Source organism: Vespula vulgaris, chromosome 21 (assembly GCF_905475345.1).
Source record: "Vespula vulgaris chromosome 21, iyVesVulg1.1, whole genome shotgun sequence".
NCBI lineage: Eukaryota > Metazoa > Arthropoda > Insecta > Hymenoptera > Vespidae > Vespula > Vespula vulgaris.
The window spans coordinates 597,889-621,738 of NC_066606.1; the positions used below are offsets into that span (position 1 = coordinate 597,889).

Consider the following 23,850-nt stretch of genomic DNA (forward strand, 5'->3'; position numbering starts at 1 on the left):
TTTTAATTAAAGAAATGAAGAACGTTGTTAAAACGATAAATGAAATCGACAAAAAGACAACGAATAAACACATCGACGATCTTGTACAACATCACAAACGGATTCGTAGGCACGTGTATCAACATTACGGAAATATCTTATAATGATAATTTTTTTAAATACCTATACTTCAACGAAAATAATTAAACGAGTTGACTGCAAGTCTATACTCGACATCGAAAAAATAATAGGACTGCTGTGCTTGATGAATATCTTGATAGCGATATCTACGCTTGCTATATCTATAATACTATATTATATTATTATGGTAAGATAAAATATTTACTTAGCATATATGCAAAAGTTATTAAGTTTAGTCGTATGTAATATCCAATACTCCAAAATGAAATCATGTTGGAAATGCAGAACTTTCGAAGAAGTTTCTTCTTCTTCTTGTGGATATCTCCGTTAATAAATGTGCACAATCATTTGCACAAGAAACAATCAACCATCGTGAGTATTATCTATTACATTTGACGCTTTTCTAAGAGCACACAATATTCTTCGAGTGTATTTCATGCTCACAATGTTGTATTATCGTTTTCCCTTCATATTATCGTTTTTTCCTTTCCGGTTTATTGTTTATAATCACTTTAGAATTCATAATTGATGATGTTAAGGAACTATTCAGACGGCTTCGTGTATTATATCGATCAAGAGAAATTTGAAAAAAGTAAAGTTCACTTTAGAAAAGTAAATGAGTTCGATTATTCAATGAACGTGGCTCGAAATTTTTTTGAAAATGATCTCTGCTTTATCGCTCAATGAAAATGTTCTTCCTAGTTCGAAAGATTTTTTAAACGCTTTGTAAACGTTCTTATTACCTTTTTTTAATATTCCTCTTCGTATTATACTTCATTTTCGTATCACAACATCATAAATGAACGACATTTCATTCATACCCAAACCATATTTTCAATGTTCATTTCAACAGTTCGACAATTGCGATATACTCGCAAGTAGTATTTTACTTATCATCGCATGAAACAAAGTAACACTTGCATCGTGTTCATCGGTTTCGTTTCAACCACCGACCCGAAAAAGTTGTACACATCGTGTCTTCTAATGTTAAAAAAACAAACAGAAGGTATGCGTAAAACGTAATCGAATATAATCGCGTATAATGAGTAACGTATCGCATAAAAGAATCGATTTCTTTCGAAGTAAATCAGACGATTGTTTAATATCGTTCTCTCATGCTATTTCTAAGTTAAAAAGTCAGGATTACGTATTTCCTATATTAAGGGGGGAATAAGAAATAACTCAATGCTCGACTCAACGCAGGCGCACAATGACTGCTTGCGTATAAAGATAATGCTAGTACTATCAGTAATAGCTGAGAGGTAGTGGAGATATCACGTTAACTATGATTACTAAATACGATAATTATACTTACGCGAACGACGACGGCGACAACTACAAAAAATACGCGAATCTCACAACCGAGCCGAATCGTTGGATTTTGGAGCCATTGGGTATCTGGCCATTGAAAAGAGGATCTATCGAGGTTTCTTGGAAGGACAGGTGTCTCCGTAGAGGAAAAAGCGCGATCTTTTACTTCCTGATGATCTTCGTCTTTGTATCCTGCGCTCCTTACGTGATTTTGGAGGTCGAAAATATCTATGACAAGTTGAAGCTTACAGGTCCATTGAGTTTCTGTGCGATGGCCATTCTCAAGTATATCTTCTTGACTATCCGAGAGGAAGAGATTCAATGTTGCATCGAGTCGATCGAGATGGACTGGAAAAAAACAACGCATTTCGAGGACGAACGAATAATGATCGAGAAAGTTTACTCTGGACGTCGTCTCGTGACCATTTGCATCGTTTTCACTTACGGTGCTGCTAGTTTTTATTACATTGTTTTACCTTTGATGAGTGGAAAGGTTCTTGCACCGGATATGAACATAACATATAGGCCAGTTCCTTTTCCCGTTGCTAGCTTCCTCATGGACATTCGTTACAGTCCGACAAACGAAATTGTTATTTTCATTCAATGTCTCTACGGATTTGCGGCTCATTCTATCGCAGCTGGTGCTTGCAGTTTGGCAGCCGTTTTCACGATGCACGCTTGCGGACAGCTGCAGGTTCTGATGAACTGGCTGGAACACTTGTTGGATGGTCGGGAAGACATGTGTTCCAACGTGGACGAAAGAATGGCGAGTATCATTCAACAGCATGTTCGAACCTTGAAGTAAGTTCTCTTTCGTTGAACTTTTTCTTCGAAGAAGATAGCCATATTGTTTTATCTGTAAAAGATTTTTTTTATAGTTTTATATCGCTCACTGAAAACTTATTACATGAGGTTTCTCTAGTCGAGGTCGTAGGATGTACTTTAAATATGTGCTTGCTTGGATATTATTGCATCATGGTGGGTATGCGTTTGGTATAACAAAATGAATGACGAATGAACAACAAAATGTTTTTGTACAGGAATGGAACAAGACCGAAAGATTAGGATGCCTAACGTATGGCATAATTCTTACATCGGTTACTTTCAATATTTTCATATTCTGTTACATAGGGGAGCTTCTCATGGAGCAGGTTCGTTAAATTATTTGTAATTCATTAAATGGAATCAGTATAATAAGATAAATTCATAGAAAATACGTTTTCTATTAGTGTAAAATATTAGGAGAGCGATCGTACGCGATCGATTGGTACCGTTTACCAGGAAAGAAAAGTCAACCTCTTATTCTTCTAATCGCCATGTCGAGAACAACAACGAAATTGACGGCTGGAAATTTCATGGAGCTTTCTTTAAGTAGCTTCAGCGATGTGAGTACGTACTGAAAATATAAATTGAAAGAGGTAACCTTAATTCGTTCTTTCATGACAGATTATCAAATCGTCGGTCGCCTATTTAAATATGTTACGGACATTGACGTAATTGAAATTATCGAGTTGTAAAATTGTAAAAGAACATAATCTCCAAGATAATCTGATTAAATCACAATATCGTTTCTTGGATTTAACAAATATCTAACTCGTTATTCTGTCCAGAGAAATATTCCTTTTACATACCTTAACCCTTATAATCCGTCATACGCGTAATAAGTCGTAAGATATCACATAGATCCCATTATTTGCACTAAGCTATCGTTACGTCCCTTCGACGAATACTGCCGCAGGAACTTCAATGAATAGCGCAGGCGCGTATTCGTGCTTACTACGTAACGTACGGTCAGGCGAGCCTTGTTACGTGCAAAATCGTGAACAGTTACTTAGTGGCGAATGTTCATTCAAACATCGATCATGGCTGATGTGTTGTGCGTACCAAGCATGCGAGATAATCTTGATGAGAATGCGAATTTTAATGTTCAGCTGAATCGTTGGATTTTAAAATCGATCGGTGCTTGGCCAAAATCTTCCGATGTTTCGTACTGTCAGATTTATTTGCATCGATTGAACAAAACAATTTGTTACGCTCTTATTATCTTCCTCATGATACCATGTGGATTATATTTGACACTTGAGGTAAAGGATACCTATGATAAATTACGACTTACTGGACCATTGAGTTTTTGTCTGATGGCGATCATAAAATATTGTGCTCTAAATATACGAGAAAACGATATTCGTCAATGTTTCGAATACATCGAATGGGATTGGAAAAAAGTTAAACACAACGAGGATCTCCAGATAATGAAGGAAAATGCAAATTTGAGCCGTCGTATCGTTATCGTTTGTGCAACGTTCATGTACAGCAGTGCTGCTTTTTATTACATAGCTGTACCTTTTGCGAGAGGAATGATAACCGAGATGGACAGCAATGTCACCTACAGACCTCTCGTTTATCCCGTTGCAAAAATCATTGTCGACGCGCGTCGTAGTCCAATCAACGAGATCTTCTTTGGTATTCAGTGTATCTCAGGATTCCTCACCCATTCTATTACGACCGCTGCTTGCGGACTTGCCGCTACCTTTGCTATGCACGCTTGTGGACAATTGCAGCTGATTATCTCTTGTTTGGAAAATCTGGTTGATGGCCGCGAAGACTCTAACGATACCATCGAAGAGAGACTTGCGGATATCGTCCAACGTCATGTCCGGGCATTGAAGTAAGTAAAGAGAAAGCCATTGTCTCTAGCAAAGAAAACTATTGTGTTAATTTCATGATTTTTTCTCGAATATTATTCTGTGTAATTAAGGTATTACCTTTATCATAACACGTTTTAGTTTTATATCGCTCACGGAGGAAGTGTTGAATGAAATATCCCTCGTCGAAGTTGTTGGATGTACCATGAATATATGTCTTCTTGGATATTACTGTATCACGGTAAAATAAGCGATATGAACAGCGTAACCCATAAAAAGATAATTATCAATATTTATATTCACAGGGCTGGCAATATAACGAAACCATGGGTCGTGTGACCTATATCATTTTATTCGTATCAGTCACATTTAATATCTTTATATTCTGTTATATAGGTGAACTTCTCGCCGATCAGGTATAATATGAATTTCTATCTTATAGTCTATATTTTTAGAATCATGAAAATTTGTTTACACTGGTCGTAAAAGTAACACTTGCAATTATATTAAATCGAAATTAAGATGTTCATCGATCTATATCACAGAATAGTCAAAAGAAATCCTGTAACAGTGCCAAAAAGTAGGAGAAAGATCCTACATGATCGACTGGTATCGTTTACCATGGAAAGATGTTCGCGGCCTTGTTCTAATCCTTGCAATGTCTAATTCACCGAACAATCTAACAGCAGGATATTTGATAGAATTATCGCTAACCAGTTTCGGCGATGTGAGTGTCGAGTTACTTAAATGTATCTTATATCTTTTGCCTAGAAAATATCTTGTATTTCTTTTTCACAGATTATCAAATCATCGCTCGCATACTTGAATATGTTGAGAACATTGACAGAATAAAATTCGACCGATACAGGACGAAGAGGCACGAACAGTGAATATTACGATAATCGATATATCTACGCAAGATCGACGTTAATAGAATTCCGAAGTTTTCTTTTCTTGTAGATAACGATGTAAATTATAAAATACAATGTAAAATATTATATCTCGGCATAGCTAAAAATTTCAAATTCTATCTCACCTTTCGTTCGACAAATTCAAAGACACACGTGTCAGTCATGAAATCGCGAGTATCGATTAGCATGCCGAACTATCCTTGTACTCTTCCTCGTATTAATCTATCTACAGACAAGTTTCGTTCGCGCAAGCGTAGAGATTAAATAATGAGATTAAGTTACGCGAAAGAGGGTGAAAGCGATGGAACGTAGAATATCATCAGTAACCGACGTGCTTTCGTACGACGATCATGGACAAATTGACAGATACGTCGAAGAGAAATGAAGTCAATGTTACTTATGTTAACGACAACGAATATAGTGTTCGATTGATACGTTGGTTGTTAACGTCGATGGGTGCTTGGCAATCGTCGATGACAAAGACTTCAATTGAAAAATTACGTTCTCTGATTTTGATCATTCTTTCTTTTTCTTTAATATGCTTTACTTTTGTACCATGTACTTTGTACGCTTTCCTCGAGGAAAAGAACTTGCAAGCAAGAATGGAGGCACTCGGTCAAGTGAGCTATTGGCTTATGGGTGTCATCAAATACAGTTACATCTTGTTCCACCGAGGAAACGTGCGTCGATGTTTGGATCACATCGAAAGAGACTGGCGTACGGTTGAAAGATCGAAAGATCGTGACATCATGTTGGCTCATGCCAACAGTGCTCATTATTTTATTCTTATTTGTACGAGTTTTACTTGCGGCGGCATTTTCATTTATAACCTGGTCAAAGGAATGTCACTCGTTCCTGTCTCCATAGAAAATCATACGTTCTATTTGCATCCGTTACCTTGTCCTTGCTATAGCAAGATAGTGGACACGAGATATAATCCGGCTTACGAGATCATATATGGACTCCAACTATTCTCCGGTATTATCACCAGCTCCATCGTCGTGTGCGCTTGCAGTCTCGCCGCGGTTTTTATTATGCATGCTTGTGGCCAACTGACAATGATGATGGCATGGATGAAAGATTCCTTCACGATACCTTCGATCGAGTCGACGCGTTATCAACTTTCAGACATTGTCGGACTCCATGTGCGCACTTTGAGGTACGAAAAAGCTAAAAATAGTTTTTACAGAACTCTACGAGATATGTAGAAATCCATTGATTACAGTTTTATAGAATATATAGAGAACGTGATTAATCGCATATGTCTCGTCGAACTTTTGGGTTGCACATTAAATATGTGCTTGCTGGGATATTTTTGTATCACGGTATGCCAAGATTCGATATAATACACGATTAATGTATTATTTTGTTATTGTATGCGTAATCGCGACACCGCTCATCATTGTTATCATTTAGATTATAGTAATGCGATAGTTTTTAAACTAGTAACACTTTTGTGAAAACATTCCGCACCTACATATATTTGTTGTTTCTCTACGATATCTCGAAAGGAGCGCACGCTTTCGCTCAAATTATATTCGTCCGTTTTACGTTTAAAAAGTTTCGTATTTTTCAGGAGTGGGAGAACAACGATACGAAAAATACCATAGCATACTTTCTTGTATTTGTCTCCATGATGTTCAATATTTTCGTATTTTGTTTTCTTAGCGAGAAACTCTCACACCAGGTAGCGTCTAATACTTGATCGAAATTATGTAGTAAAATCGAAACTCGATATCAAATTAGATTTCTCGATAGTGCCTGCAAGTAGGTGACGTCGCTTACGCGTGCGATTGGCATCTTCTTCCTGATTGCACAGCACGCGGATTTATTTTAATAATACTTAGATCCAATTCTGTGGTACGTTTAACTGCCGGAAAGTTTATGCAAATTTCTATTGTCACTTTTGGCGATGTGAGTAATTAATAAAGTAAATGAAATTAATGATGTAGCGCATGACGGATCTAGTTGAATGAATTTGAAAGTTTAATTTTTCTTTTAGGTAATTAAAACATCTGCGGTGTACTTCAATATGCTACAAAAAATAACATAGAATATTTCACGTAGTATAATTATAATCATATCTTTATAGAAAAAAGAAAGATATAAAAATTTCATTGGGCAAATAAATTAAATTCCTATGTAATTGAAATCTTTATGAATTATAAACGAGAGTTCGAACGAAATGTTTAATACTTGAACGATTTCTAAAAAAAAGAATTCATATGCCTGCTTTGAATTTTTTTAGTAATTCTATTTAATAATTTTTTAAAATATTTTGTTACATTAGTCAAAAATCAAAAAAGCACATAAGTAATAAGATCGTACTCACATACAGTGTATTATACAAATTTAATTTCTGAACACTCTTCAATATTTGGGATATAATTCATTTAGATGATAATAAGATGATAATAAGTAAATTTCTTTAGCACTATTTTTTAGATCATTGTCAGTAAAGTTCTGTAACAAATATAAAAATGATAAAAAGGCTAAAATTCATACAAAACAAAATCACTTCGAATTTTATGAAAATAGCGATAAAATAGAAATATAGCAATTCCTCGAATAATAAAACTTTACTGTAATAAAATATTTCAAAGTATACGTTATAGAAAAACAAATTAATATAAGACTTGAAAAACACATAAGTATATCACATTCCTTTAAATACAAATAAATTCTCAAGCAAACTATGATAGAAAAAAAAACATTATTGCCTTTGAAGTCAAGAAAAACTCTATTGATCAGTGTATACTTAATGCACGTATGGAATTGTAGGAGAAAAGAACCTATTGCAACTCACTTGTTGGAAATAAATGATAGATACATTCTAACTTGCACAAGCGCTAATAGCAGAAAGTTTTGTCGAGAAGCGTTAACATCAATAGTGCGAAGCATTCCCTTACGCGATAATGACGACTTCCGTCAAGAAAGATAACTTAGCAATTATAAGGATGACGTTAATTACAACCTTCAAAAAAACGCTTGGATTTTTTAAATCAATTGATACTTGGCCATAACCAGAGACAGCGTCAACGGCGACGAAAACTTTCTCCTTTATTTTATCTGTAATATGATTTATACAATAAATAAAAATGTACAATAATTCAATAAATAAATTTCACGATGATCAGTCTCTTGATGATTGGTACCTCGATGATAGATATCTCCATCATCTAACTTGAAAGAGAAAAATTCCAAAAGAAGAAGAGATTAAGAGAATTATAATAAATAATAATTAATAAAAGTCAATAAGAATAAATACTTAAAACAAGAAATATGAGTGCAACAGAAAAGTTTTCTATGAGTTTTTTTAAAAAACCAATTTAGAATTCTGATATATTCAATTTATCTATCTATAGAAATATAACTAACAACTTAAAATGTAATTAATTTAACGTCAAATTGAAATTAGAAAGAAGAAAGATTTTGGAAGAACATGGAAATATGCAGCCATCCGCCCGGTAGTACTTGTGTTTTATAATTATATATATAATTTAGTGATAAATTTTAGATATAATTTAAATATAGATTTCGAAATATTGCAAGTACTACCGACCCAGGTCCCACCACGTGGAGGTAGCTGCATCTGGGGACCCACGGCTAACGGTGACTCTACTCTAAAATTCGCGTGATCGGCGTGATCAAATATTCGGGGTTCGGTAAAACGAAGTCCCCGGTAGGACTTTTAATCGCGCCCGACACTCCCGTGAGTGTTGGAATAACGGTGACTCTAATTCGCGTTCGCGGCGTTCCATGCACTAACCAAGAAATCAGGTTGCTAACTGGAGGAGGATTAGTCCACGCTTACGGATAGCAAACCATGATACCTGGCAGCACGTAAACCGACACACGACCGATCATTTCGTTTTAGCAATCAAACGAAGTCCATTACCGTAGGACTTTTATTCGCGCCCGAGAACACCACACCTGTGCCCGTCGACACAGGCGCGAGTGTTCTTCCTATCCTGCCCGCATTCGCGTCTAACAATCGAATATGAACCGAATCATAGGACGATACATCGGACCTGCGCTGATATATCGAAGAATAGGAGAAAAAAAGAAAGAGGAAAAGAAAGCCGGAACATGCGCGAATGTGAAAACGACAGAATTCCGAAGAAAAGAAAGAAAAGAGCACCTGTAAAGTGGAACATCGGAGAAAGATGAGATTGAAGAGAAAATATGAACATAGAAGATAGCTGCAACCAAACAAAACCAGAGCACAAAAATCGAGCGCGATTTTTCGGTATTGAAAGAAGGAGACCCACACAGAAGCCCACGCCCAAGGGCCCATCCCAAGGGACTCACCCGAGAGAAACTATAATAATTAATCTCGACTAATTATTATAGATATATGCATTTCAAGAAATAGAAATGACTGTGCACTTTATTGCAGAATGTACGGAACATGCAAAAAGAATGTAAATTGCACGTACTTTGAAATTTAGTTGGAATTCGATGAACATGTTCTTGGAAAAATCATGAAATATGCAGCCATTTGCTCGGAAATACTTGAAGCTTAGAAAGATATCGATATATCACAAGTACTGCTGACCCAGGTCCCACCGCGTGGAGGTTGCTGCTTCTGGAGACGCGCGGACTAACGGTGACTCTACTCTTTACTACTTCTACTACTATCAAGAAAGAAAAACAACGGGGCGACCTCCACTCCCGACGAATTCAAGCCTCCAAACGCAAAGAATGGCAGCCCCGTGCGTCTCCGCATTTGGGAACGGACTTACGCATAGCTCAACTATCCAACATCGAAAGCTTCGATCATCACTTGAGCACAACCGGTCGTACTTTCGCGACAAACGCCGGAACCCAAAATTGCATCTACCGCAGTCACGATACTTACGCGAGCATTCCGGAAATACTCACGCGAATATGTTGAATACGTTAGAGCCAATATTGGACTTAAACGCGCCCGAGAACACCAACGCCTTTGCCAGCCGACATAAGCGAGTGTCCTATCTTACCCGAACGGGAGAAAAGAAATCCGTCCACGCCTGAGGTAGAAAGATTCCTTAAACACCCGTGTAAAAATCTAAGTCCCTCGATGGTCCTTGGACGGTGGAACGGTGGCGGCACGTGGAAATACTCGGAGCTACGGGGATTCTACTCTAAAATCCACGATCCGAGATGCCTTTCCGCTTCGGGAGCTTCGGGATTCTCAGCAAACTGGAGATGTGTAAAACCCCGCTTACAGATCGCTTCACCGTCCACACCGTCGGCTTCAGACATCTCGAGACACGACCGATCGTGTCTATATTTCGATTTCAAAATCAAAACGTAGTCCTCGGCAGGACTTAATCTCGCGTCCGCGAACACCCACGCGCGTGCCGGCCGTCACGCGCGTGAGTGTTTTCCCTATCATTCGCGTACGGAAGCAAGGAGTCATTCCCTTCCTGCATATAATATAGATTATATGCAGAGAGGTTCCTTTAACTCCCGTGTAAAAATCCCACGACGATAAGTCCAGCGATCACCTAACTTGAAACAGAAAAAGGACAAAAGAATATATTATATATATTTAAAAGAATATATTATATATATATATATATATAGTAAAGTATGAGTAAAAATTAAAAAGATAACAGAAATTAAATATAAAAGCAAAAATTAAATAGGTAATAGAAATTAAATATCAGAGCAAAAATTATATGTAATATTATATGCAAAAAGACATTTATATTCAAAAAGATCCCTGTAAAAATTTAATTTCACGATGATCCATTCCTCGATGATCGCTCGTTCGATGATCGCTCCCTCGATGATCTAACCTGAAACAGAAAAGGAGTAAAAAAAAAAGTGGAGATAAATGAAAAAGAAGAAAGGAAAAGAAACAATGTAGAGAAAAATAGAAAAAGAAATGTGGAGTATTTGTGATAAGTGTATCACAAATAGTGTGTATAAGTGAACGTGAGAAAAATAGAATTCCGAACGATTATTTTGCTTCTCGAAAATCATTTCGCTCGAGGAAGATCAGAGTACCATTATTGAGTTCGATTTTTCCCTAGTGAAAGAATCATACCCGCCTAAGGCCCACACCCGAGGGCCCCTCCCAAGGGTCCCACCCGATAGAAGATATAGGACTTAATCAACAATTTAACCAAAAATTAAAAATAATTGTTTTAACCATAATATGCAGCCATTCGCTCGGTAGTACTTGGGCTATATAATTATTTAAACTTCTATATATAATTTAGTTATAAACTTTTGATGTAATTTAGATCCAACTTCAATACATTGCAAGTACTACCGACCCAGGTCCCACCGCTTGGAGGTTGCTGCATCTGGGGACCCACGGGCTATCGGTGACTCTACTCTAAGTTCGCGTGACCGGCGTGATCAAATAATCGACGTTCCATAAAACGAAGTCCCCGGTAGGACTTTTAATCGCGCCCGAACACTCCCGTGAGTGTTAGAAGAACGGTGACTCTACGTTAAATTCGCGTTCGCGGCGTTCTATGCACTAACCAAGAAATCAGGGGGCTAACTGAAGGAGGATCAGTCCACTCTTACTGATAGCAAACCACTCTACTCGGCAGCACATAAGCCGACTCACTATCACGACCGGTCATTCATTCGTTTTTAGCAATCAAACGTAGTCCATATCGGTAGGACTTTTAATCGCGCCCGAACACTCCCGTGAGTGTTAGAAAAACGGTGACTCTACTTTAAATTCGCGTTCGCGGCGTTCTATGCACTAACCAAGAAATCAGGGGGCTAACTGAAGGAGGATCAGTCCATTCTTACTGATAGCAAACCACTCTACTCGGCAGCACATAAGCCGACTCACTATCACGACCGGTCATTCATTCGTTTTTAGCAATCAAACGTAGTCCATATCGGTAGGACTTTTAATCGCGCCCGAACACTCCCGTGAGTGTTAGAAGAACGGTGACTCTACTTTAAATTCGCGTTCGCGGCGTTCTATGCACTAACCAAGAAATCAGGGGGCTAACTGAAGGAGGATCAGTCCACTCTTACTGATAGCAAACCACTCTACTCGGCAGCACATAAGCCGACTCACTATCACGACCGGTCATTCATTCGTTTTTAGCAATCAAACGTAGTCCATATCGGTAGGACTTTTAATCGCGCCCGAACACTCCCGTGAGTGTTAGAAGAACGGTGACTCTACTTTAAATTCGCGTTCGCGGCGTTCTATGCACTAACCAAGAAATCAGACGGCTAACTGGCGGAGGGTCAGTCCACTCTTACGGATAGCAAATCACACAACTCGGCAGCACATAAGCCGACTCACTAGCACGACCGGTCATTCATTCGTTTTTAGCAATCAAACGTAGTCCATATCGGTAGGACTTTTAATCGCGCCCGAACACTCCCGTGAGTGTTAGAAGAACGGTGACTCTACTTTAAATTCGCGTTCGCGGCGTTCTATGCACTAACCAAGAAATCAGGGGGCTAACTGAAGGAGGATCAGTCCACTCTTACGGATAGCAAACCACTCTACTCGGCAACACATAAGCCGACTCACTATCACGACCGGTCATTCATTCGTTTTTAGCAATCAAACGTAGTCCATATCGGTAGGACTTTTAATCGCGCCCGAACACTCCCGTGAGTGTTAGAAGAACGGTGACTCTACTTTAAATTCGCGTTCGCGGCGTTCTATGCACTAACCAAGAAATCAGGGGGCTAACTGAAGGAGGATCAGTCCACTCTAACGGATAGCAAACCACTCTACTCGGCAGCACATAAGCCGACTCACTATCACGACCGGTCATTCATTCGTTTTTAGCAATCAAACGTAGTCCATATCGGTAGGACTTTTAATCGCGCCCGAACACTCCCGTGAGTGTTAGAAAAACGGTGACTCTACTTTAAATTCGCGTTCGCGGCGTTCTACGCACTAACCAAGAAATCAGGCGGCTAACTGGAGGATGATCATTCCACTCTTACCGATAGCAAACCACAGTACTCGGCAGCACATAAACCGACTCACTAGCACGACCGGTCATTTATTCGTTTTTAGCAATCAAACGTAGTCCATATCGGTAGGACTTTTAATCGCGCCCGAACACTCCCGTGAGTGTTAGAAGAACGGTGACTCTACTTTAAATTCGCGTTCGCGGCGTTCTATGCACTAACCAAGAAATCAGGGGGCTAACTGAAGGAGGATCAGTCCACTCTTACGGATAGCAAACCATACTACTCGGCAGCACATAGACCGACTCACTAGCACGACCGGTCATTTATTCGTTTTTAGCAATCAAACGTAGTCCATATAGGTAGGACTTTTATTCGCGCCCGAGAACACCACGTCTCTGCCCGCCGACACAGGCGTGAGAGTTCTTCCTATCCTTCCCGTTTTCGCGTCTAGCAATCGATTATGAAACGAACATTTCGACGATTTATGGGATCACCCTCGCCGATATGTCGAAGTCCATGAACTGGAGGAGAAGCAGAAGAGAAAGAGAAGAAAAGAAACCGGGACATGCGCGCATGTGAAGGGGATAGAAGTCGGGAGAGAAAGAAGAAGGCATATCCGGAAAGTAACACGTGCACGTGAGAACGATGAAAGGGGAAAGAAAATATGGACATAGAGTGTAGCTACACTTGACCAAAACCAGAGTACGAAAATCGAGCTCGATTTTTCGATTCTGGAAGGGGGAAACCCGCACAGAAGCCCACACCCACGAGCCCAACTCATAGGTCCCACCCGAAAGGAATTAGAATAATGAACCTTGAGTATTTATTTCCAAGTATAGAAAAAATGGATGAAACAATGTAAAATGCACGAAGTTCGATGTTTAATGGGAATTGCATAGAAAAGCTTTTGGAAAAATCTTAAAGAACGCATCCATTCGCAATGTGATACTTGCAGCGATGATCGGTCCCTCGATCACCTAATCTGAAACAGAAGAAGAATAAAAGAAAAGATAAAATTATAGGAAATATTAGAGAGATATTAAAAATTAAATATAAGAGCGAAAATTAAAAAGTAAATAAAAGATTTATATGAAAGCAAAAATTAAAAATATAATGAAAACTAAATAGAAATGCAAAAATTAAAAAGTTAATAAAAGTTAAATATAAAAGTAAAAATTATATATAAAATTAAATGCAAAAAGATATTTATATTTAACATATTTTCTATAAACTTTGTTTCCTATAAAAATTTAATTTCACGATGATTGGTCCCGCGATGATCGGTCCCTCGATCACCTAATCTGGAACAGAAGAAGAATAAAAGAAAAGATAAAATTATAGCAAATATTAAAGAGATATTAAAAATTAAATATAAGAGCGAAAATTAAAAAGTAAATAAAAGATTTATATGAAAGCAAAAATTAAAAATATAATGAAAACTAAATATAAATGCAAAAATTAAAAAGTTAATAAAAGTTAAATATAAAAGTAAAAATTATATATAAAATTAAATGCAAAAAGATATTTATATTTAACATATTTTCTGTAAACTTTGTTTCCTGTAAAAATTTAATTTCACGATGATTGGTCCCGCGATGATCGGTCCCTCGATCACCTAATCTGAAACAGAAGAAGAATAAAAGAAAAGATAAAATTATAGCAAATATTAAAGAGATATTAAAAATTAAATATAAGAGCGAAAATTAAAAAGTAAATAAAAGATTTATATCAAAGCAAAAATTAAAGATATAATGAAAACTAAATATCAATGCAAAAATTAAAAAGTTAATAAAAGTTAAATATAAAAGTAAAAATTATATATAAAATTAAATGCAAAAAGATATTTATATTTAACATATTTTCTGTAAACTTTGTTTCCTGTAAAAATTTAATTTCACGATGATTGGTCCCGCGATGATCGGTCCCTCGATGATCGTTCCCTCGATGATCTAACCTGAAACAGAAAAAGTATGAAACAGAATGAGAAAAAGATATAAAAAAAAAATGAGAAAAAAAAGGATAAACAGAAAAAAGGAAAGAGAAAGAAAAATTTGCGTATATACGCGTGAGAAAAATAGAATTCCGTACGATGGATGTGTGTCTCGAATTTCGGTTCAGTCTACGAAAATCAGAATATCATAATTGAATTCGATTTTTCTTTGGCGAAAGAACGAAACCCGCCTAAGGCCCACACCCGAGGGCCCCTCCCAAGGGTCCCACCCGAGAGAAGCTAAAATAATTAATCTCAAATGATTGTTTCAACTATTACATAGCTATGCGTTTCAATGAATAGAAATGACTGTGAATTTATTGCTGAATGTATCGAAGATGTTAGAAATAATGTAAACTGTAATTTGGAATTACATAGAAAAGATTTTGGAAAATTCTTTGAAATATGCAGTCATTTGCTCGGTGATACTTGCATCCCATAAAATTTCGATGTATCTACAAGTATCACCGACCCAGGTCCCACCGCGTGGAGGTTGCTGCACTTTGGGACCCACGGGCTAACGGGGATTCTACTCTAAAATCCACGATCCGAGATGCCTTTCCGCTTCGGGAGCTTCGGGCTTCGCAGCAAACTGGAGATGTATAAAACCCCGCTTACAGAAAGCTCCACCGTCCACACCGTCGGCTTCAGACATCTCGAGACACGACCGGTCGTGTCTATCATTCGTTGTTTCAAAGATCAAAACGAAGTCCTCGGTAGGACTAAATCTCGCGATCGCGAACACCCACGCGCGTGCCGGCCGTCACGCGCGTGAGTGTTTTCCCTATCATTCGCGAACGGAAGCAAGGAGACATACCCTTCCTGCATATAATAAAGATTATATGCAGAGAGGTTCCTTTAACTTCCGTGTAAAAATCCCACGATGATAGGTCCAGCGATCACCTAACTTGAAACAGAAAAAGAATAAAACAAAAAGAGATAATTATATGCAAAAAGCCGTTTACATGTAAATATACATTTAAAATCAAAATACAATTAAAGAATAATATTAATAATTAATAAAAAAATTAATGATTAAATAAAATAAAATAAAAAAAACAAATATACAATTAAAACTTCCCTGAAAAATTAATTTCACGATGATCGGTCCTTCGATGATCTAACCTGAAACAGAAAAAGAATAAAACAGAAAGAGATAATTATATGAAAAATAATATACAATATTATATGGAAAAAGCCATTTATATATAAAAAATACATTTAAAATCAAAATACAATTAAATAATATTAATAATTAATAAATAAATTAATGATTAAATAAAATAAAATAAAAAAAACAAATATACAATTAAAACTTCCCTGAAAAATTAATTTCACGATGATCGGTCCTTCGATGATCGGTTCTTCGATGATCTGATCTGAAACAGAAAAAGGTTAAAAGAAGATGAGGACAAGAAGAAAGAAAAAATAAGAGGAGACGAAAATAACAAGAGAAAAAGGAAAAAAGAAGCCGAGAATGGTTTTGTAAGTGCGTGTGAGAAAAATAGAATTCCGAACGATGAATGTGCTTCTCGAAGAACGTTTCACTCGATGAAAATCAGAATACCATAAGTGTATTCGATTTTTCATTAGTGAAAGAACGAAACCCGCATAAAGCCCACACCCGAGGGCCCCTCCCAAGGGTCCCACCCGATAGAAGATATAGGACTTAATCAACAATTTAACCAAAAATTAAAAATAATTGTTTTAACTATAATATGCAGCCATTCGCCCGGTAGTACTTGCGCTATATAATTATTTAAATTTCTATATATAATTTAGTTATAAACTTTTGATGTAATTTAGATACAACTTCCATATATTGCAAGTACTACCGACCCAGGTCCCACCGCTTGGAGGTTGCTGCATCCGGGGACCCGCGGGCTAACGGTGACTCTACTCTAAGTTCGCGTGACCGGCGTGATCAAATAATCGACGTTCCATAAAACGAAGTCCCCGGTAGGACTTTTAATCGCGCCCGAACACTCCCGTGAGTGTTAGAAGAACGGTGACTCTACTTCAAATTCGCGTTCGCGGCGTTCTATGCACTAACCAAGAAATCAGGCGGCTAACTGAAGGAGGATCAGTCCACTCTTACGGATAGCAAACCATACTACTCGGCAGCACATAAGCCGACTCACTAGCACGACCGGTCATTTATTCGTTTTTAGCAATCAAACGTAGTCCATATCGGTAGGACTTTTAATCGCGCCCGAACACTCCCGTGAGTGTTAGAAGAACGGTGACTCTACTTTAAATTCGCGTTCGCGGCGTTCTATGCACTAACCAAGAAATCAGACGGCTAACTGGCGGAGGGTAAGTCCACTCTTACGGATAGCAAATCACACAACTCGGCAGCACATAAGCCGACTCACTAGCACGACCGGTCATTCATTCGTTTATAGCAATCAAACGTAGTCCATATCGGTAGGACTTTTAATCGCGCCCGAACACTCCCGTGAGTGTTAGAAGAACGGTGACTCTACTTTAAATTCGCGTTCGCGGCGTTCTATGCACTAACCAAGAAATCAGACGGCTAACTGGCGGAGGGTCAGTCCACTCTTACGGATAGCAAATCACACAACTCGGCAGCACATAAGCCGACTCACTAGCACGACCGGTCATTCATTCGTTTTTAGCAATCAAACGTAGTCCATATCGGTAGGACTTTTAATCGCGCCCGAACACTCCCGTGAGTGTTAGAAGAACGGTGACTCTACTTTAAATTCGCGTTCGCGGCGTTCTATGCACTAACCAAGAAATCAGGCGGCTAACTGGAGGAAGATCAGTCCACTCTTACCGATAGCAAACCACACTACTCAGCAGCACATAAACCGACTCACTAGCACGACCGGTCATTTATTCGTTTTTAGCAATCAAACGTAGTCCATATCGGTACGACTTTTAATCGCGCCCGAACACTCCCGTGAGTGTTAGAAGAACGGTGACTCTACTTTAAATTCGCGTTCGCGGCGTTCTATGCACTAACCAAGAAATCAGACGGCTAACTGGCGGAGGGTCAGTCCACTCTTACGGATAGCAAATCACACAACTCGGCAGCACATAAGCCAACTCACTAGCACGACCGGTCATTTATTCGTTTTTGCAATCAAACGTAGTCCATATCGGAAGGACTTTTAATCGCGCCCGAACACTCCCGTGAGTGTTAGAAGAACGGTGACTCTACTTTAAATTCGCGTTCGCGGCGTTCTATGCACTAACCAAGAAATCAGACGGCTAACTGGCGGAGGGTAAGTCCACTCTTACGGATAGCAAATCACACAACTCGGCAGCACATAAGCCGACTCACTAGCACGACCGGTCATTCATTCGTTTTTAGCAATCAAACGTAGTCCATATCGGTAGGACTTTTAATCGCGCCCGAACACTCCCGTGAGTGTTAGAAGAACGGTGACTCTACTTTAAATTCGCGTTCGCGGCGTTCTATGCACTAACCAAGAAATCAGACGGCTAACTGGCGGAGGGTCAGTCCACTCTTACGGATAGCAAATCACAAAACTCGGCAGCACATAAGCCGACTCACTAGCACGACCGGTCATTTATTCGTTTTTGCAATCAAACGTAGTCCATATCGGTAGGACTTTTAATCGCGCCCGAACACTCCCGTGAGTGTTAGAAGAACGGTGACTCTACTTTAAATTCGCGTTCGCGGCGTTCTATGCACTAACCAAGAAATCAGGCGGCTAACTGGAGGAAGATCAGTCCACTCTTACCGATAGCAAACCACACTACTCAGCAGCACATAAACCGACTCACTAGCACGACCGGTCATTTATTCGTTTTTAGCAATCAAACGTAGTCCATATCGGTAGGACTTTTAATCGCGCCCGAACACTCCCGTGAGTGTTAGAAGAACGGTGACTCTACTTTAAATTCGCGTTCGCGGCGTTCTATGCACTAACCAAGAAATCAGACGGCTAACTGGCGGAGGGTCAGTCCACTCTTACGGATAGCAAATCACACAACTCGGCAGCACATAAGCCGACTCACTAGCACGACCGGTCATTTATTCGTTTTTGCAATCAAACGTAGTCCATATCGGTAGGACTTTTAATCGCGCCCGAACACTCCCGTGAGTGTTAGAAGAACGGTGACTCTACTTTAAATTCGCGTTCGCGGCGTTCTATGCACTAACCAAGAAATCAGACGGCTAACTGGCGGAGGGTCAGTCCACTCTTACGGATAGCAAATCACAAAACTCGGCAGCACATAAGCCGACTCACTAGCACGACCGGTCATTCATGCGTTTTTAGCAATCAAACGTAGTCCATATCGGTAGGACTTTTAATCGCGCCCGTACACTCCCGTGAGTGTTAGAAGAACGGTGACTCTACTTTAAATTCGCGTTCGCGGCGTTCTATGCACTAACCAAGAAATCAGACGGCTAACTGGCGGAGGGTCAGTCCACTCTTACGGATAGCAAATCACACAACTCGGCAGCACATAAGCCGACTCACTAGCACGACCGGTCATTTATTCGTTTTTGCAATCAAACGTAGTCCATATCGGTAGGACTTTTAATCGCGCCCGAACACTCCCGTGAGTGTTAGAAGAACGGTGACTCTACTTTAAATTCGCGTTCGCGGCGTTCTATGCACTAACCAAGAAATCAGGCGGCTAACTGGAGGATGATCATTCCACTCTTACCGATAGCAAACCACACTACTCGGCAGCACATAAACCGACTCACTAGCACGACCGGTCATTTATTCCTTTTTAGCAATCAAACGTAGTCCATATCGGTAGGACTATTAATCGCGCCCGAACACTCCCGTGAGTGTTAGAAAAACGGTGACTCTACTTTAAATTCGCGTTCGCGGCGTTCTATGCACTAACCAAGAAATCAGGCGGCTAACTGGAGGATGATCATTCCACTCTTACCGATAGCAAACCACACTACTCGGCTGCACATAAACCGACTCACTAGCACGACCGGTCATTTATTCCTTTTTAGCAATCAAACGTAGTCCATATCGGTAGGACTTTTAATCGCGCCCGAACACTCCCGTGAGTGTCAGAAGAACGGTGACTCTACTTTAAATTCGCGTTTGCGGCTTTCTATGCACTAACCAAGAAATCAGGCGGCTAACTGGAGGAGGGTCAGTCCACTCTTACGGATAGCAAACCACACTACTCGGCAGCACATAAACCGACTCACTAGCACGACCGGTCATTAATTCGTTTTTGCAATCAAACGTAGTCCATATCGGTAGGACTTTTATTCGCGCCCGAGAACACCACGTCTCTGCCCGCCGACAAAGGCGTGAGTGTTCTTCCTATCCTTCCCGTATTCGCGTCTAGCAATCGATTATGAAACGAACATTTCGACGATTTATGGGATCACCCTCGCCGATATGTCGAAGTCCATGAACTGGAGGAGAAGCAGAAGAGAAAGAGAAGAAAAGAAACCGGGACATGCGCGCATGTGAAGGGGATAGAAGTCGGGAGAGAAAGAAGAAGGCATATCCGGAAAGTAACACGTGCACGTGAGAACGATGAAAGGGGAAAGAAAATATGGACATAGAGTGTAGCTACACTTGACCAAAACCAGAGTACGAAAATCGAGCTCGATTTTTCGATTCTGGAAGGGGGAAACCCGCACAGAAGCCCACACCCACGAGCCCAACTCATAGGTCCCACCCGAAAGGAATTAGAATAATGAACCTTGAGTATTTATTTCCAAGTATAGAAAAAATGGATGAAACAATGTAAAATGCACGAAGTTCGATGTTTAATGGGAATTGCATAGAAAAGCTTTTGGAAAAATCTTAAAGAACGCATCCATTCGCAATGTGATACTTGCAGCGATGATCGGTCCCTCGATCACCTAATCTGAAACAGAAGAAGAATAAAAGAAAAGATAAAATTATAGGAAATATTAGAGAGATATTAAAAATTAAATATAAGAGCGAAAATTAAAAAGTAAATAAAAGATTTATATGAAAGCAAAAATTAAAAATATAATGAAAACTAAATAGAAATGCAAAAATTAAAAAGTTAATAAAAGTTAAATATAAAAGTAAAAATTATATATAAAATTAAATGCAAAAAGATATTTATATTTAACATATTTTCTATAAACTTTGTTTCCTATAAAAATTTAATTTCACGATGATTGGTCCCGCGATGATCGGTCCCTCGATCACCTAATCTGAAACAGAAGAAGAATAAAAGAAAAGATAAAATTATAGCAAATATTAAAGAGATATTAAAAATTAAATATAAGAGCGAAAATTAAAAAGTAAATAAAAGATTTATATGAAAGCAAAAATTAAAAATATAATGAAAACTAAATATAAATGCAAAAATTAAAAAGTTAATAAAAGTTAAATATAAAAGTAAAAATTATATATAAAATTAAATGCAAAAAGATATTTATATTTAACATATTTTCTGTAAACTTTGTTTCCTGTAAAAATTTAATTTCACGATGATTGGTCCCGCGATGATCGGTCCCTCGATCACCTAATCTGAAACAGAAGAAGAATAAAAGAAAAGATAAAATTATAGCAAATATTAAAGAGATATTAAAAATTAAATATAAGAGCGAAAATTAAAAAGTAAATAAAAGATTTATATCAAAGCAAAAATTAAAAATATAATGAAAACTAAATATCAATGCAAAAATTAAAAAGTTAATAAAAGTTAAATATAAAAGTAAAAATTATATATAAAATTAAATGCAAAAAGATATTTATATTTAACATATTTTCTGTAAACTTTGTTTCCTGTAAAAATTTAATTTCACGATGATTGGTCCCGCGATGATCGGTCCCTCGATGATCGTTCCCTCGATGATCTAACCTGAAACAGAAAAAGTATGAAACAGAATGAGAAAAAGATATAAAAAAAAAATGAGAAAAAAAAGGATAAACAGAAAAAAGGAAAGAGAAAGAAAAATTTGCGTATATACGCGTGAGAAAAATAGAATTCCGTACGATGGATGTGTGTCTCGAATTTCGGTTCAGTCTACGAAAATCAGAATATCATAATTGAATTCGATTTTTCTTTGGCGAAAGAACGAAACCCGCCTAAGGCCCACACCCGAGGGCCCCTCCCAAGGGTCCCACCCGAGAGAAGCTAAAATAATTAATCTCAAATGATTGTTTCAACTATTACATAGCTATGCGTTTCAATGAATAGAAATGACTGTGAATTTATTGCTGAATGTATCGAAGATGTTAGAAATAATGTAAACTATAATTTGGAATTACATAGAAAAGATTTTGGAAAATTCTTTGAAATATGCAGTCATTTGCTCGGTGATACTTGCATCCCATAAAATTTCGATGTATCTACAAGTATCACCGACCCAGGTCCCACCGCGTGGAGGTTGCTGCACTTTGGGACCCACGGGCTAACGGGGATTCTACTCTAAAATCCACGATCCGAGATGCCTTTCCGCTTCGGGAGCTTCGGGCTTCGCAGCAAACTGGAGATGTATAAAACCCCGCTTACAGAAAGCTCCACCGTCCACACCGTCGGCTTCAGACATCTCGAGACACGACCGGTCGTGTCTATCATTCGTTGTTTCAAAGATCAAAACGAAGTCCTCGGTAGGACTAAATCTCGCGATCGCGAACACCCACGCGCGTGCCGGCCGTCACGCGCGTGAGTGTTTTCCCTATCATTCGCGAACGGAAGCAAGGAGACATACCCTTCCTGCATATAATAAAGATTATATGCAGAGAGGTTCCTTTAACTTCCGTGTAAAAATCCCACGATGATAGGTCCAGCGATCACCTAACTTGAAACAGAAAAAGAATAAAACAAAAAGAGATAATTATATGCAAAAAGCCGTTTACATGTAAATATACATTTAAAATCAAAATACAATTAAAGAATAATATTAATAATTAATAAAAAAATTAATGATTAAATAAAATAAAATAAAAAAAACAAATATACAATTAAAACTTCCCTGAAAAATTAATTTCACGATGATCGGTCCTTCGATGATCTAACCTGAAACAGAAAAAGAATAAAACAGAAAGAGATAATTATATGCAAAAATAATATACAATATTATATGGAGAAAGCCATTTATATATAAAAAATACATTTAAAATCAAAATACAATTAAATAATATTAATAATTAATAAATAAATTAATGATTAAATAAAATAAAATAAAAAAGACAAATATACAATTAAAACTTCCCTGAAAAATTAATTTCACGTTGATCGGTCCTTCGATGATCTGATCTGAAACAGAAAAAGGTTAAAAGAAGATGAGGACAAGAAGAAATAAAAAATAAGAGGAGACGAAAATAACAAGAGAAAAAGGAAAAAAGAAGCCGAGAATAGTTTTGTAAGTGCGTGTGAGAAAAATAGAATTTCGAACGATGAGTGTGCTTCTCGAAGAACGTTTCACTCGATGAAAATCAGAATACCATAAGTGTATTCGATTTTTCATTAGTGAAAGAACGAAACCCGCCTAAAGCCCACACCCGAGGGCCCCTCCCAAGGGTCCCACCCGAGAAAAGATAAAGTAATTAATCAACAATTTAATCAACAATTTAAAATAATTATTTAAACTATAATACGCAGCCATGCGCTGAGTAATACTGGAATCCTATTAGGTATCCTTCCTGTAAAAGTGAGCGGAGAATATGGTATATATTTAAATGTTCTTATTTCATTTGTATGTGCACCTTCGTTCAGTGCAATTTCGGTGTTTTCCGCAATTGCATTTTCTTATTCTGTGCACTTTTAGTTAGTCCACCTTCAGTGGTCCTCACAATTGCCATATTTTAAACGTTTCGAAATTATTACTTTAATATGAAACTTGATTTTATAAAAATAATATTACGAATTCAATTGAACTTTAGAAAAGAAAAATACACAAAAATTTGTTACTCGACTTTAATAATATCAATATATAAAGTACGTAAAAATTCTATTCGCGTACGCGTGGCAATGTGAGAAGGGAGACGAAATGTCACGTCGT

At 38.0% G+C, this 23,850-nt stretch overlaps 2 protein-coding genes across 2 annotated transcripts; both read left to right on the forward strand.

The window, feature by feature from the left end:
- The first annotated feature begins 1,405 nt into the window (after positions 1-1,405).
- Positions 1,406-5,020, forward strand: LOC127071466 (uncharacterized). Its single transcript, XM_051010766.1, has 11 exons — positions 1,406-2,232; positions 2,310-2,409; positions 2,472-2,582; positions 2,661-2,816; positions 2,878-2,924; positions 3,135-3,216; positions 3,267-4,099; positions 4,218-4,317; positions 4,382-4,492; positions 4,648-4,803; positions 4,875-5,020. Exons 1-11 carry the CDS (start codon positions 1,406-1,408, stop codon positions 4,926-4,928), a joined length of 2,577 nt encoding a protein of 858 aa, XP_050866723.1. The 3' UTR covers positions 4,929-5,020.
- A 317-nt stretch (positions 5,021-5,337) lies between these two features.
- On the forward strand, positions 5,338-6,884 carry LOC127071243 (uncharacterized). Its single transcript, XM_051010282.1, has 2 exons — positions 5,338-6,146; positions 6,564-6,884. The coding sequence occupies exons 1-2, from the start codon at positions 5,338-5,340 to the stop codon at positions 6,595-6,597; spliced, it is 843 nt and encodes a 280-aa protein (XP_050866239.1). The 3' UTR covers positions 6,598-6,884.
- The last annotated feature ends 16,966 nt before the right edge of the window (positions 6,885-23,850 follow it).